The sequence below is a fragment of the Coregonus lavaretus genome (assembly GCF_964263955.1).
Source record: "Coregonus lavaretus genome assembly, chromosome: 21".
Classification (NCBI taxonomy): Eukaryota; Metazoa; Chordata; class Actinopteri; order Salmoniformes; family Salmonidae; genus Coregonus; species Coregonus lavaretus.
The window spans coordinates 29,253,373-29,270,374 of NC_140008.1; the positions used below are offsets into that span (position 1 = coordinate 29,253,373).

General features: G+C 41.8%; 1 protein-coding gene across 1 annotated transcript in view; it reads left to right on the forward strand.

Annotated features, from left to right (window-relative positions):
- Positions 1–9,913, forward strand: part of LOC311148490 (mast/stem cell growth factor receptor Kit-like) — a gene marked incomplete at both ends in the record, with an annotated part of 32,410 nt that extends 22,497 nt beyond the window's left edge. The window contains 12 exons of the mRNA XM_084185470.1: positions 1,166–1,272; positions 1,475–1,601; positions 2,170–2,274; positions 3,507–3,617; positions 3,993–4,140; positions 4,471–4,568; positions 4,745–4,872; positions 5,560–5,682; positions 7,894–8,005; positions 8,120–8,219; positions 8,559–8,664; positions 9,710–9,913. Of these exons, the coding sequence (XP_084041596.1) occupies positions 1,166–1,272; positions 1,475–1,601; positions 2,170–2,274; positions 3,507–3,617; positions 3,993–4,140; positions 4,471–4,568; positions 4,745–4,872; positions 5,560–5,682; positions 7,894–8,005; positions 8,120–8,219; positions 8,559–8,664; positions 9,710–9,913 (1,469 nt within the window). The remainder of the gene's footprint in view (positions 1–1,165; positions 1,273–1,474; positions 1,602–2,169; positions 2,275–3,506; positions 3,618–3,992; positions 4,141–4,470; positions 4,569–4,744; positions 4,873–5,559; positions 5,683–7,893; positions 8,006–8,119; positions 8,220–8,558; positions 8,665–9,709) is intronic.
- Positions 9,914–17,002: the final 7,089 nt, after the last annotated feature.

The window sequence follows — 17,002 nt, forward strand, 5'->3', positions numbered from 1 at the left end:
AACGAGGACGGACACCTTCTACCGCTCCGATGGCGCCGGCCTGATGCTGGAGAAGTACAGCTCCATTTGGAGGAGGAATCCCTGGCACAGTGCCGCCGTCCCATCAAACGCCCGTGGTCGGGATATCTGGATCCCGCCGGGTGCTGGGGTGTAGGTGGCTGAATCCGGTTGGCCAGCTGGTCTCGACAGATCGGGTCCTCTCCTCTCCAGACGTTGGAACCTGAAGAACCCGATCCATCGCATCCCCCAAGCTGGCCAGCATCGTGGAATGCTCCTGGACCCGTGCCACGACTCCAGGCATGCGCTCTTCTCCCGCTGACTCCATAGCAGGTGGGTGATTCTGTGATGAGTGTGATGGAAAGGAGTCAGGCGCAGGAGGGTAATCACCGAATAGAGTTTATTCCTTCGTAGACACACAAATGCGCTCAAATAGCGATCAATGAAACAGGCACAGGGGAAACTATCATCCCTGGCAAATACACTGTAACGGATATCCAATAATACATAGGCACAGGAAAAAATCTACCCTGGCAACACAATGTTACAAGTAGCTCCACCGAGCTACACTACTCTCACAAATAACAATCACCCACAAGGACAAGGGGGCAGAGGGAACACTTATACACAGACTAATGAGGAGATTAGGACCAGGTGTGTGTGATTGACAAGACAAGACAAATGTGATGATGATTGGGGCGGCAGTGGTTAGTAAGCCGGTGACGACGAACGCCGAAGCCTGCCCGAACAAGGAGGGGAGGCAGCCTCGGCCGAAGTCGTGACACTTCCCCAGATCTGTGCCTCGACAAAATCCTGTCTCTGAGCTCTACGGACAATTCCTTCGACCCCATGGCTTGGTTTTTGCTCTGACATGCACTGTCAACTGTGGGACCTTATATAGACAGGTGGGTGCCTTTCCAAATCATGTCCAATCAATTGAATTTACCACAGGTGGACTCCAATCAAGTTGTAGAAACATCTCAAGGATTATCAATGGAAACAGGATGCACCTGAGCTCAATTTCGAGTCTCATAGCAAAGGGTCTGAATACTTATGTAATAAGACTTATGTTATTTTTTTTTAAAGTTAGCAAACATTTCTAAAAACCTGTTTTCGCTTTGTCACTGATATCTCTATATCTCTCTGTGTTGTGTGCTTGTCCCTACAGAGAGAACAGTGCCCCATGAGCTCTTCACCCCTCTACTGATTGGCTTTGTGTCAGCAGCTGCCCTCCTCTGCGTCATCCTCATAGTGCTCTTCTACAAGTACCTGCAGGTGACTCACCTCTTCTCATGCATGTCACACCCACTTCTACTACTGGTTACACACTTGTGTATAAACTTGGCAAATTACAAACAGTAACTCACAGCCAACGATAAGGTACAGTAGCTCACCATGTGCTGAAGTCTCATGATTGATGTTAGTTTTATGGCGTCCTCTGTACTTCTCCTAATATTACTCCCTGCTTGCCTCACAGAAACCCAAATACCAGATCCAGTGGAAAGTCATTGAAGGTATCCACGGAAACAACTATGTGTATATTGACCCTACCCAGCTCCCATACAACCACCAGTGGGAGTTCCCCCGGGACAAACTGCGTTTCGGTGAGTTCCTTGGAATAGCAAAGTTAATCACCAAGCATGGAGGTTGTCCCAGACATCTCTTACAGTATATCCATAATCTCTAATCCAGAACTGTATGATGTTCAGTTTGTTTTTAGTATTACCCAGGTCTATTTAAGATGTGTAGTATCAAGCCATAGCAGCAGCTGTTGAAATAAGTCTTTTGTTTTGGTATTTGGAGCCAGCCAATGTATCTTTGCGGTCTCATAATGATGGATGCACACCCTATTTGCACACCATATAGGGTGTGCAAATAAAGTTTTACACTTTTACAATAGCTGTGAGCATACACTAACTGCATGATGTATTTAATGTAGCTTTTTTCTTAAATAAACAACCTCAACCCCTCCCTTTAAGCAAATGTTCTGTTGTGTTGTTTCTTTCTTTTTTTTTTACCACCCCAAACAGGATTCTGCGTGTCCTGGTGTCTGCTTGCCCTGCCCTTGCAGGGTAAACCTGGTGATCCCTGGTGCAGGAGTCAGAGCTAGGATGTGGGTGGGAAACATGATGGAATAACATTAGTCTGGTTGTGTTCCATGTCTGTCTGCAGGGAAAACTCTGGGCTCCGGAGCCTTTGGGAAGGTGGTGGAGGCTACTGCTTATGGAATGTCCAAAGCTGATACAGTGATGACAGTGGCGGTCAAAATGCTCAAACGTAAGACAGAAGTGATGACAGAAGTGATAATAAAACATTTTGGAGTGGCTGCGTTGCAGAATTCTCTGGAATCTTCTTCCAGATAGTTAAACAACCAACGCTTCTGCGCATGAGCGGGATTCTCTCCCCCTCCGCTGCCGCAACATATCAAAGACACGCAGGACACAGACAGGCAGTCTAAATAGTGATTTAATGTTGTTTTTTCATCATCATTGCAAACATTGATTAGCTAAGCAGGAGGCAGACAGGCAGTCAAAGTAGTAGTGTTATTTTTTCAGTTTTTAATGGTTCTATGTTAGTTGTGGTTAAAACGCAGATTGTTTTTGCCCCAATGCAATGTGTAGACTGTGTCCTGCTTGTGCTACTGAAATATCCTTAGTAACAATTATATCCTTAGTAGCGTCTGCTAAATGACGTAAATGTAATGTAAATGTAAAAAACATTAAGGACACCTTCCTAATATTGAGTTGAGTTGTCTCAAGGCTTAAAAATCCTTCTTTAACTTGTCTCCTCCCCTTCATCTACACTGATTTGAAGTGGATTTAACAAGTGACATCAATAAGGGATCATAGCTTTCACCTGGTCAGTCTATGTCATGGAAAGAGCAGGTGTTCCTAATGTTTTATACACTCAGTGTATATATATTTGTGGAATGTTCATTCAAATCACAGCTAGTTTTTATATCAGCTGTTCAGAAATAGACGTAGGCTACATCATCATGTCGATCAAATTAGTTGATAAGAAGGGTTCAGAAGAGGGTGAGTAAAGTGAACACATACGCACAACGTGATTCGGTTCTTTAGCTCTGGGGAAGAGGCTTCCAGGGGGGCAGAACAGGATGGTTACCTTCGGTCGCGCAGCCTCAGACAAGTTTAATAGCAATAAAAAGAGACACATTTGACAAATGTGTGTATTTTATGGTGTCTGACTGATCCGACCTGGTCAAGTCATACGGTCAGAGAGAACCCCTGGCCCTAATTATGAGTGGTGAACACCCTCAACAGATATTTGACTACATCTATTTGACTAGCTATTGAGTGTATGTGTGTGTGTGTGTGTGTTTGTTTGTGTGTGTGCATGCGTGTTTGCATTGATGTATGTATGCTTGTGACATCAACAGTGGCCAGAGGTGTTTGTGCTAGCATGAGGTCAAACTAGCACGAGTCCAGATTTTCTTTGATGATGACTTTGAAGCACTTTAAAATGATCATGTTCTGATGGTTTTTCCACAGCCAGTGCCCATGCCACTGAGAAGGAGGCGCTGATGTCAGAGCTGAAAGTTCTCAGTTACCTGGGAAACCACATGAACATTGTCAACCTGCTTGGAGCCTGTACTGTTGGAGGTAAGGGGCAGTAGGTCTGGAGGACTGTACCAGCCTTAGAAGTAGAAGAGTTTATTCAAGATTAGAATTCTAATTCTATGGTATCATCAATCTGAAGGGTGTGGGTAACTGGGAACTGGGTTTGTCAGAGGTATTTGAGATACAGTAATAATCTGAACACTCCCCCCCTTTTTTATCACCAATGATTTTATGGCTTGTTGAGCATTGGATCATGTTTTATGATGTAGAAGCGGTTATCCTGAAACTTGCTGTGATTGTATTGGCGTGTCTATGAGTCAGAGTATTTTGTTTATCTTTGTTTGTCTTTTGTGTGTTGGTTCTATGTGTTCTATTTCTACTCTCATGTGACATGGCAATTGTGCTCCTTGTCTTCAGGCCCAACCCTGGTGATCACAGAGTACTGCTGCTTTGGTGATCTCCTCAACTTTCTGAGGAGGAAGAGAGAGACGTTCTTTTGCTCCAAGCTAGGGGAGGACTGCTACTACAGGAATGTCATGCTGCAGAGGGAGACAGCTACAGCTGGGTTAGTGTGGCCTCTTTACAATTACAAGGAGAGGGTGGTAGTTGAGTGGTGTATAATTATCACAGCACAGTATGTTCGGTATGTATGTGCTGTTGCTTATGTCATCTCACCTGCTCACGAAAGTAAATACCACTGCCGTTGTTGAAAATTCCCCAATTGAAATAAGCATGAAGTACTCTTTGTTGTTGTTGAGAAAACATACTTACAGTAAATGTATCTGGAGATTCATGATTTATATAAGGGAGGATTTCCTACCCAGTGTGTAGGAGTAATGTGTACTATTGGAATGGCAGCTGAACTGAGATCAGACTGCTCCTTTCCTCCTCACAGAGACAGCAGGAATGGCTACGTGGATATGAGGCCTTCTGTCACTGGCGTCTTGCCCAATGGCTTCTCCTCAGAGAAGAGGTGCTCGATGGGCAAAGCAGGCAAGACATCCACTCTGATATTCATTGATAATTGTCACATGTATAATTTCAGAGAGCGAATGTATACAACCTGCAATGTATCTTCCTCTATAAACAATGAAGCTACCTTTATACACAATGCTGCTCCCTCTATACACCTCTCTAATTATCTTGCTCCATCTCTCTCTTTCTCTCAGGTGGTTCCAGTAGTGAGCCAGATGTGAGTGAGATGCTCCATGAGGACTGTCTCTCTCTGGACACAGAGGATCTGCTCAGCTTCTCCTATCAAGTGGCCAAAGGCATGGACTTCCTGGCTTCCAAAAATGTAAATCTTCATGTCCTCACAGAAGATCGCCTCTCCTAATAAGCTCCTGAAACCCCTCACCACTAGCTATCTAGAACAACAGGTCTATTTTGTAATCTGCAATTAAGTCCAGCTAGTGAAATCCATGATGGTAGATCATGTTAATGTCCAACCATTCTCTGGAAAGCACCCTTTCCACTGGTAAAGTTGGTTCAATGTATGAGAATATTAATGTCCAACCATTCTCTGGAAAGCACCCTTTCCACTGGTATTGTTGGTTCAATGTATGGAAATATTAATGTCCAACCATTCTCTGGAAAGCACCCTTTCCACTGGTATTGTTGGTTTATTGTATGAGATTACATTTAGACACACACTAAGCCGCACACACACATTAGTTCCATCCTCTTTCTTTCCAAACAATACCAGGATCACATTTCCATGGCTGGTCAACAGGTCCACAACGCATGTTTGAGCATGCTACTGAAAAATGTATAAGGCATTAAGGCAAGCGGACACCAGACTACAGCCAGGCCCTGTATTAGTGTCTGGGTGTGTATGGAACAGATTTTGGGAAAGGAAATGCACTGTCACAATGTATTAGTAGTATTGAATGTTCTACAGTATGTTATTTTATCTTATGTTACCTTATGCTATCTTATTACATTATGTTTCATTATTTGTTTGTGTGTGTGTGTGTGTGTTCAGTGCATCCACAGAGACCTGGCAGCCAGGAACATTCTCCTGACCCAGGGACGAGTGGCTAAGATCTGTGACTTCGGCCTGGCTCGTGACATCACCACTGACTCCAATTATGTAGTCAAAGGCAATGTAAGTCTGCCCCATCACTCGCTGTAGATCTCAATATGAGTTATAGATACTGCCGTGGACATTTTGCAGTGAATACCATCAATGGAATAGTCAAGCACAGGCAAAGTATTGATATAAAGTGTGCCTTCAGAAAATATTCATACCCCTTGACTTATTCCACATTTTGTTGTGTTAAATAAAAATAAAAATGTCACCCATCTACACACAATACCCCATAATGACAAAGTGAAAACATGTTTTTAGAAATGTTAGCAAATGAAATGCATAAATATTTAATTTACATAATTTTTCACACCCCTGAGTCAATACATCAGGGTTTCCCAAACTCGGTCCTGGGGCATCCAGGTGCACATTTTGGTTTTTGCCCTAGCACTACACAGCTGATTCAAATAATCAAAGCTTGGTGATGAGTTGGTTATTTTAATCAGCTCTGTAGTGCTAGGGAAAAAACCTAAATGTGCACCCGGGGGGGCCCCAGCACCGAGTTTGGGAAACCCTGCAATACATGTTAGAATCACCTTTGGCAGCGATTGCAGCTGTGAGTCTTTCTGGGTAAGTCTCTAAGAGCTTTGCACACCTGGATTATACAATATTGGCCCACTATTATTTTCTAAATTCTTCAAGCTCTGTCAAATTGGTGGTTAATCATTACTAGACTACCATTTTCAAGTCTTGACATATATTTTCAAGCAGATTTCTGTCAAAACTGTAACTCGGCCACTCAGGAACATTCACTGTCTTCTTGGTAAGCAACTCCAGTGTATATTTGGCCTTGTGTTTTAGGTTATTGTCCTGCTGAAAGGGGAATTCCTCTCCCAGTGTCTGGTGGAAAGCAGACTGAACCAGGTTTTCCTTTAGAATTTTGCCTGAAAATAGCCTAATCTTCATGACTAATGTTCAAACTTAGATGTCAAAGTTCAAGGTTCTGGTCTAATGCTTCTAAAAATGTTAGGCATAACAGTTTTCATGGAGCTCTCAACTAGCCGTTCCGTTTGATTTAATCCTAGAAAACTCCCTTCCTCTCCGGCAACTGAGTTAGGAAGGACGCGGACACCTGTATCTTTATAGTGACTGGGTATATTGATACACCATCCAAAGGGATATTCAATGTCTGTTTTTCTTACCAATCTACCAATAGGTGCCCTTCTTTGTGAGGCATTGGAAAACCTCCCTGGTCTTTATGGTTGAATCTGTGTTTCAAATGCACTGCTCGACTGAGGACCTTACAGATAATTGTATATGTGGGGTAAAGAGATGAGGTAGTCATAAAATAATTATGTTAAACACTATTATTCCACACAGTGAGTCCATGCAACTTGTTATGTGACTTGTTAAGCACATTTTAACTCCTGAACTTATTTAGGCGTGCCATAACAAAGGGATTGAATACTTATTGACTCAATACATTTCAGGTTTTTATTTTTAAATAATTTATGAAAATATCGAAAAACATAATTCCACTTTGACATTATGGGATATTGTGTGTAGGCCAGTGACAAATATTATTGACACCCTTGATAAAGATGATCAAGAATGACTGAATCAAATAAATTATTCAAATACTGAGCTATATTGTATGCATTATATTAATGTTATACTAATACAATTAACAAGTAATATTTGTATTTCTCAAAAGTTGACACCTCTGTTTTCAATACCTTTCAATACCTCACCTTACGAAGGTGAGGTATAAAAAAAATATATACCGTATATGACTTGTTAATTGTATTAGTATAACATTAATATAATGCATACAATATAGCTCAGTATTTGAATAATGTATTTTATTCAGTAATTCTTGCTTATCTTATTAAGGGTGTCAATAATGTCAGAGCCCACTGTATATCTGATGGATGTGATATTTTAATGTGCACTCTCTGACAGCTGTGTGTTTATGAATTACTTGAAATGTCACTGGTATGGGGTCACCAGATACAAATGTCTCAACATTCAGTACCTTAGGGGAGTTTTAACCTCTCGTACTAACACAAGAACAAGCAGAGCTGAACATTGGTTTGAAATTCCACATCAACAGCATCTGCATTAATCATTTCCTCTCACTGGTCCTCAAGCCTCCACAGCTGTAGACAGCTGAAGCGATGGAGATGGACTACTTCAAGGATGTCAATAGATTTGCTTTGATGAATTTTCTGAATACATGGAGTGCATCTGACATATTTGACTGGTTGTGATGGTTTGTGTTCCATGCAGGCTCGCCTCCCAGTCAAATGGATGTCTCCGGAGAGCATATTTGAGTGTGTGTACACATTTGAGAGTGACGTGTGGTCCTATGGCATCTTGCTCTGGGAAATCTTCTCACTCGGTACGTACGTACACATTATCCTCTGTGTGTTTGCATCCATGTGTGTTTGTGTGTGTGTGTGTTTTCAAATTTTTTCATCGATTTTTATTATCTTATTTCCTATATGGCCTATAGGAAGCAGTCCATATCCTGGGATGCCTGTTGACTCAAAGTTCTACAAAATGATTAAGGAAGGATACAGAATGGATGCACCAGAGTTTGCACCGAGTGAAATGTGAGTGTGTGTGTGTGGTGCGTGTGCATGTGTGTGTCTTGAGAAAGAATCAGGGAGTAGGAGCAGTGTATGCGTGGGTGTACTATGCATGGGTGTGAATATGTGGGATTTGAGCAGATGGCAGATCTTTATGAATTTGTCTTCACCATAAAAGTTCATATTAAAACTAAAAAACTGTTATTAGACGTTAGCTAAATACATTCAATTTTCAGAATGATACACTTAGACAAAAGCCTGTAAAGTATGTTCAGTGTCACTTTGTAAGAGAGATGAGGGAGATAACAGGTGTATGTGCTTGGTGCCATGTGTGTGTGCTAAATCTGTGTGCTGTGGTTTCAGGTATGAGATAATGAGGTCGTGCTGGGAAGCGGACCCCTTTAAGAGACCCTCCTTCAGCAAGGTTGTGGAGAGGATCGAACAACAGCTGTCAGACACCACCAAACACGTAGGTCACTCTCATCTAACCTGCTTGTGTACACATGTTGACAGACTATGGATTTAAGCTATTCACAAGAGTTTACCAGCAGTAAATTCAATTTCCATATTCTTTTGAGATTTTATTTTGAAGTGCCAAAAGGTCGAAGCACCTTGAGATTTTGCTGTATTTAATAGTAGCGAACTACTATACAAATTCAATAAAATATTACATGCCCTCTTGTTTTAGTAGCGTACTGCCCTAGCCTTTTGTAAGCACACTCAGTCTCCCCATCTCTCTTTGGAAAAACCTGACAGATGTATTACCTTTTAAAATACCACCTATCAATCAAAGCGTCCCAACCGCTGAACACTTCTTATCAGTCATCTAATAAGGCCAGTCCAGCTGGTTGGGAGGCACGTATCAGAGACTGCCTGTTAGAAGGGCTTGGCTGGTTGTTTTGAATTAGTTAATGGGTTACTTTTGACCTCCCTGAGGCCACAGGGGCACAGGGAGTCCAGACAGAGAACAGAGAACATGACTGTGTGCTCCTCCACCGCAACCACCAAGAGCCACACCAAGAGCCACATGTTAAGGATACCACCAGACTAGTCAGCCCTCCAGCCATATAGCAGTTAACACACAGAAATGTGTCAACTGTCCATTAATGCACGCACACCACACACACACTCAGTACCCATTGAACATCACACGACAGTTAGAGAAGGAGATGAATATGATTGATCGATCACTTGTGCCATAATCACCTCTTTCACTGTGTCATGTCCTCTCTGGTGCGAGTGACAGGGGTGTGAGGTGAAACTAACAGTGACACCTCAGGCCTCTCCTCATGAACTCAGCTCAACTCTCACTTCTGAAACATGCCAGTGAGATCTGAACACAGAGCAGGTCTTCTCTTCTCACGCCTCTCCCTTCACACCTTCAGACCAGAGTCCTTTTTACACCGTGCTGCATGTTGCTTACGCAGTAAGCAGAACTGCAATGAAAACACCTCTCCAGCACTACAGAGTATGTTGTATGAACTCTTTCTCTCTGTTTCTCATTCTCTGTGTAGATCTATCTGAATTTCAGCTCCAAGTTTCCGGTTACAATGGTGACCCAGGGTGCGAGTGTGGACCAGGGGACACAGAACGCCAACGTCCTGCGTCTCAACTCGGTGGGCAGCAGCAACGCCTCCACTCAGCCCCTATTGGCCAGTGCCAGCGATGACGTCTTCCTGGAAGAGATGGCCACCAGGCTCAGGGTCCACCGGGTGTAAGGCCCCGCCCACGATGGCTGCCCCATAAAGTGCCTGTTTAGTGCAGCCCAAACCCCCCACCACACCTATCGCTACCATATAATGTGTCTAGCTATTAGCCACCCCCTTCCAACCGTATGTCTAGCTAGTAGCATCCCCCTTCAGACAGAGGCTTGAAGAAGGACTGGGTCCTCTCAAAGCCTCTGCTCCTGGCGCCTTTAGTGCATGGACAAGACCTAGGAATGGCACCCACTGTCTCCATGGTATCTGGCCCTGTCTCACAAGCTTGGATATGGGACATTAGCCACACACAGTCTTGACTCTCCAGGCCATTGAGCTACTGTGTATCAAGTTTATGTGCTGAAATGGACACTATATCTTATAGCTCCATAATAGTGCTATTTTCAGTGGACTTTTCTCAATGTTGCTTTCACCGTTTCTAATATGTTTCATATAATGTTTTTGTTTGCCTCACATTTCTGTTGTCAATGTTCAACTGAATTACTATGTTTTTTGTTTTGAATGTAGTTTTTTTTTCTCAAACTAAATCATATAGCATTTATAATGGTTGGAGTTGAGGTGAAGGCACTTAAATTTGAACATCATTCCAGATGTAGACATCATGTAATGAAGCTTTCACCTTTTTTCTGTTCCACCTTCCACCTTTTAAGAATTAATGTCAGTATTATTCCACATGTTCAGTTTTGGTATTATGTGATGGAGAGACATTTTGTCAGACAATTCTAGGGCCAATGGTTAAATGATATTCAGTAGGCTAAGTCTCAGAACGTCTCATTCTAATGAACTGATAAGTATGGTACTATGACTTCAGCTTTTCGTTGATGTCCCTGTGATTATGTGTATATATTGACCTTGGGTATGTCTAGTAATAAGTGTATGATGTGAGAGGTAGCATCAGCTTAGATTCAGCATGGGAGGTTGCCTGCTGGAGATTCCTTGTAAATATGTAAATATGTTGCTTGTGTCGGCACCTCTTCTGTCCTGTAGCGTATGTGTGACCCTTGTTTACATTTGTCATCAGACAGGTACTGCTGTATCACCGTGGTGTTTACTTAGTATACAAACTGTCACCAACGATGGGGAAGGTTCAAACAGTGCATGGTTATGAGGAGCATACTGTACAAGGAAACAGGCGATTACTATTCAAGGCATTAGCCATTTGATGCTTTCTACTCATACAGATTGTCAAAGAAGGCTTTCTGTTTTGAGATAAAGCCAATGATGCTAGTTTCTAATGCCAATGTGGAGCTTGCAGTACAGACCAACAACCATTTAAGCTAAATGTTCTGAGAAAAAGCCAATCGAAAGTTAGATGTTAGAAGTGTCTAGTCAGACCAGGCTGTGACATGTCTTATAGCTCCCAACAGTCCTGTGGATAGTACAGTCAGTGCTCCCGTCCCAGCAGTCAGTAGCTGATTTCTCAGCCTTCCCTCTGCTCTTTGTGTCCAGCTGCTTCCTCTGACGGAAGTGCTACTTCCACCATCTCTCAACCAGAGCTCTGTATACTCCAGACTCCCATCACTAGGACTTCCCTCTTCCCATACTGAGATATTGTTGTGAAGAGCACCTGGAAAATGCTGTCTGAATGACTGAAAGGGTGTGTGTGTGTGTGTCTGCAAGTGTGTCTGCATGTGTGAGTCTGTGTGTCTGCATGTGTGCGTCCGTGTGTCTGCATGTGTGCTATTTGTAGGTGCCACTGAATTACATGTATGAAATTTACCCATCAAACTGTTCAACCCTGTCCTTCCCAAAGCTGGTTATTTGTAAATATGTGTGTGAATACGATGCAAGTAATGTGGATGCTGTGTTAATGTTTTCTTTTCTTTTCTATTGATATGGTACATTTAATGCACAACTCTGATATGCTGTAATATGAAAAATGTCATACCAGAAAGAGATACAAAGATACGTACATCCACTTAATATTTACTGTACATCTTCTTCTTTGGAGATAAGCTGCTTGTTTTTCTGTAGATGTGGTAACTACTGTAAACATACTGTACCTATACATAGTCTTTGTTTGGGCTTTGCTGTAGAATGTATTATTCCTTATGTAGTGTAATTTACCCCTTGGCTTGGCACTATAATATAATAATAATATGCCATTTAGCAGGCGCTTTTATCCAAAGCGACTTACAGTCATGCGTGCATACATTTTTACGTATGGGTGGTCCCGGGGATCGAACCCACTACCCTGGCGTTACAAGCGCCAAGCTCTACCAATTGAGCTACAGAGGACCACTAACCATCGCATGCTGTCTTCTACAAGCAAGCCAAACCATGTGTTATTTCTTCTAAACGCTTATGTACAGCTTTGCCTTACAAATCAAGTTGTTTTTCAACCCCAAACAGGAATGCCTTGTACTTTCATGGAAATGGCAAATATTGTCTAATTTTGCTAATTACAAGAAAGGACAAGTAGGACTGTAGGGCAATAACTTACATCAATACACTGCTCTTTCCCTTCTGCCACATGGAATAGGAAACATGAAAATAGGTAATTACACAGTAATGACATAATAGTTACATGGTTATATCTGTGCCATTCATCAAGCTGTTAAAAAGCACAATCAAAATATTGTTTGATTATCCCTAACAATTTTACTCTAGAACGGTTTATATAATATGACGGTTGATATGATATGATGCTTGTTTTAGAACTTTTAGGACATTTGTATATTTCCCTGTACGAAGATACGTTTATTTTGTGCATTTAGTTGTATATTTATTTGACAAGAGGCAATGTGTGTTGTGCACATTTGCAATGGATTGCTGTCTCTTGTGTTACTGTAATAGAAATAAAATAAACCATCAAAATTGTTTGGTTAATGGTGATTTGTGTTAGACGTAGGTACCTTTTTCATGTCAGAATTGTGTGTATGTGTGCAGTTTGGTTATTTTGGGTGGCATTGCTGTCTACTCTTTTGATCCAGTTGGATAATGTGGTGGAGTAATTTTATTTAGATTGACATGTCACATATTGAATTGTCCCTCATAGATCTGAGGGACATATTGTCAGCCATCTGTGTCGAGCCTCTGAACAGGTGATGCTTCGGGGCACTGTCACTGACGATCTTCTTCCCATGCTAGTGTACAGTCATGCTAGTGTTAAGTCATGGACTGTATCTGTTTTTTAAATCATGTTTCCTGCTCCAGAATGGTCAGGGTCTTTTGCTTGGGTCCAGCGGGGGACATCTGGCTGAAGGGGAACGCCGCGAGGACAGTGGTTTGTCCAGCAGGCCAGGCCGGTGGACGGACAGACGGAGGGGCTTTGTGCCTGTCACTGCGTGGGCTGAGCCCATTGTTCTAGCATCTATCTGATAAGAGGGACAGGAAATCCCACCATTGAAACTGAGTGGTTGAATGAACACGTTTGTGAGACTCAGAGTGGTCGTTTAAAGTAAAAACCAGCTGAGAGAGAGGGAAGAATCTTCACTGTAATATTTCATCACGTTTTGTAGATCATTGAGAGACTGGACTTTGACAGCAAATGCTACTCACCCTTGAGCTACTGTACTGTGGGTCTGGTATGGATTTCTATATGGCCCAGTTGGGATTTTGATATGTATTGCTCTCACAATACAGTCCAATTAGGCTGTGTATTGCACCCCTCTTTTTCTCTCCCTCTTCTATCCGTCTGTCTCTCAGTAAGGGTATAATTCTGGTCAGGCCCTCATTCCAGCAAAATAGTCTCATTTGTTTTCTAACAGCCTCTGGTAAACGATACTTCTGACCAAGATGGAAAAACAAACACCCAATTGTGTCATGGCAGTTCCATTGCTTTTTCTCTAGCATGATGAGGTTACAAGGGCTGAGTGCCAACACGTGACACACTACACTGAGTATACCAAACATTAGGAACACCTTCCTAATATTGAGTTGAACCCCACCATGTTTTGGCAGTTTCAGAGGTGGAACTGCTCTTGTGATCATTGTCATAAAACCACACCCATCCCATTCACGTTAGAAGTTCAGAACGAGAAAGTGTAGGCTACATACAAATAATGAGGATTTCTAGTTTTTAACTACTAATAGGCCTACAACTAAAAACTAAAAACTACTGCTACAACTACTAATACAACTAATAAAAGTACCAATAATATATACATACATATTTACAAATATCTTCACATGGTGATGTTTCTATTAGTTAAAAACACAAACAGTTTGTTCTTAAAAGGGCTTTCTTAAATTCACTCTGTGAATTTATGCCCTGATTTCTATAGGTAAGTTAAGATACTTAGTCAGTTGCACAAATGAATGCATTCAACCTAAATGTATCTTCCACATTTAACCCAACCCCTTTGAATCAGAGAAGTGCGGGGGGCTGCCTAAATCGACATCCAGATCATTGGCGCCTGGGGAGCAATTGTTGGGGGGTTAACTGCCTTACTCAAGGGCAGAACAGCAGATTTTTCAGGTCAGTTGGCCGTCTTACTCCAACCTTATGATGTACCCTTGGAATTGTGCAATTGCTGCTGCTGTTGTTGAAAGGAGTAGTGTGAGTCTTGTAAAGTTAGGTGTTCCGTAATATAAATAGGGAAATTTAAGTTCATACATTTAAAAATAAATTTGTACCAATGCAGTTGGGGAGTGACAGTCAATTTAATGATTCATACATTGTGTAATGATGTGTCTTTTAATGGCATCCAATAATTAATCTGCAAAGATTGTTATAAATAACATCTAATTCGCAAAGTAAGGTCTTACTTGTGTTTAGATAGATGATGTCACCATAGTCTAGGATAGGAAGCAGCATTTGGGTTACTAAGGTATTTATAATGGATACAGTAAAACAATTCTTAGATCTGTATAGTAACCCGAGCTTATAGTTAATTATTTTTCTAATATAATCAATATGCTTTCCAAAAGATAATTCAGAATCTATCCTCACAGCCAGATGTTTCATACAATCAACACCTTCAAGCACTGTTCCATCACTTGCATGAATTTTGAAATTGCCAGCTGTGGAGTTTATTCTTTGCCGGGTGCCATGTGTTAATACTTGCATGTTTGTATTTGGGGGTGGGTGTGTGTATGTACTTTTCTAAAAACGTATCTGAATGTAGTGTCTGGTGTGCAGATTTTGAGTTCTGATGTGAAACTGTGGAGCTTTATATTTATTTATATTGTACAGTATATGTTTTTGTACTATGCTCCTTTAGTGAAAGCTCCAGTGCTGGTCTGACAGAGTTTGATAGCTGCTATTGCTAAACCCTGTTGTGTTATGTTTTAATGATTGTTTCACCGTCCTGTGGCATTGTGGTGACTGTGGCAGTTTGGCCTGAAAAAAAAGGGGATGGGGACATGGCGGTGTTGTTGAGCTAAAGGTTAGGATACAGAGAAAGAAGAGAGAGAGAGAGAGGGAGATAGAGAGATAGGTGGAAGCAAGGGAAGGCTGAGGCTCTTGGTAATCACACACCAGATTCTCCCAGGGGGGAATTGACACGTCAGAACTAAAATAACTTGAGCTAAATCAGTGAGTGATTTTTCATGCCCCCTTCAAAGGGGTTAAATCTCACCCCTTCCCATGGGAATGACAGGTGGCGTGTGTTCGCCCTGCATCCTGTGTTGTTTGGGTGCCTCCTTGTCCTTTCAGTCTACATTTCAGTCATTTAGCAGATGCTCTTATCCACAGCAACAATTAGGATTAAGTGCCTGGCTCAAGGGCACATCGACAGATATTTCACCTAGTCGGCTCAGGAATTCGAACCCGTAACCTCTCGGTTACATGCCCAATGCTCTTAACCACTAGGTTAACTGCTGCCTACGTCTATCATTAACTGTCTCTGTATGGTTGTATGACAGCACAGCAGTCTATAGTTAGACTCCAAGGGTTCTGCCCTCGTCTCCTGGAATGTGCTAGGAGAGCATAATCACATTTCAATCAATCAATCACATTTATTTCATAAAGCCCTTTTTACATCAGCAGTTGTAAAAAGTTATGATTTTGCAAAGAGTTATGCTTTACAACATATGATGCTTTTGTCAATACATTGCACTCAATGAGAAAAGATCAGCGTCACCAAATCGATGCTTATGTCAATACATTGCATTCAATGGGAAAAGGTAAGCGTCACAATGCTTGACGCTTATGTCAATACATTGAATTTCATGTGAAAAGATGAGCGTCACAGGGTTCAACCTTATGTCAATACATTTCATTCAATGGGAAAAGATTAGCATCACAGGTTTGGTGCTTATGTCAATGCATTACAGTCAATGGGAAAAGATGACAGTCACCAAATGTAGGCTTATGTCAATACATTGCATTCAATGGGAAAAGATAACCATCACAATGCTTGATGCTTATGTCAATACACTGCATTCAATGTGAAAAGATGAGCGTCACAGGCTTTACACTTTTGTCAATACATTGCATTCAATGGGAAAAGATCAGCATTACAGTGGTTGAAGCTTATGTCAATACATGTCATTCAATGGGAAAAGATTAGCATCACAGGTTTGGTGCTTATGTCAATGCATTACAGTCAATGGGAAAAGATGACAGTCACCAAATGTATGCTTATGTCAATACATTGCATTCAATGGGAAAAGATAACCATCACAATACTTGACGCTTATGTCAATACATTGCATTCAATGGGAAAAGAACAGCATCACAGTGGTTGAAGCTTATGTTAATGCATTGCATTCAAAGTGAAAAGATGAGCATCACAGGGTTGATGCTTCTGTCAATACATTGCATTCAATTGGAAAAGATTACCTTTACAGTGGATGACGCTCATGTCAATATATTGCATTCATTGTGAAAAAATGTGCATCACTGGGTTGGCGCTTATGTCAGTGCGGCGGCAGGTAGCTTAGTGGTTAAGAGTGTTGTGCCAGTAACTGAAAGGTCGCTGGTTCTAATCCCCGAGCCGACTAGGTGAAAAATCTGTCGATGTGCTCTTGAGCAAGGCACTTAACCCTAATTGCTCCTGTAAGTCGCTCTGGAAAAGAGCGTCTGCTAAATGACTAAAATGTAAATATAATGCATTGCATTCAATGTGGGGAGGATTAGCCTCACACTATGGAAGCCTAGAGAAAGGCATCATGGACATGACACCCTCCCTCTCTTTTTTCACC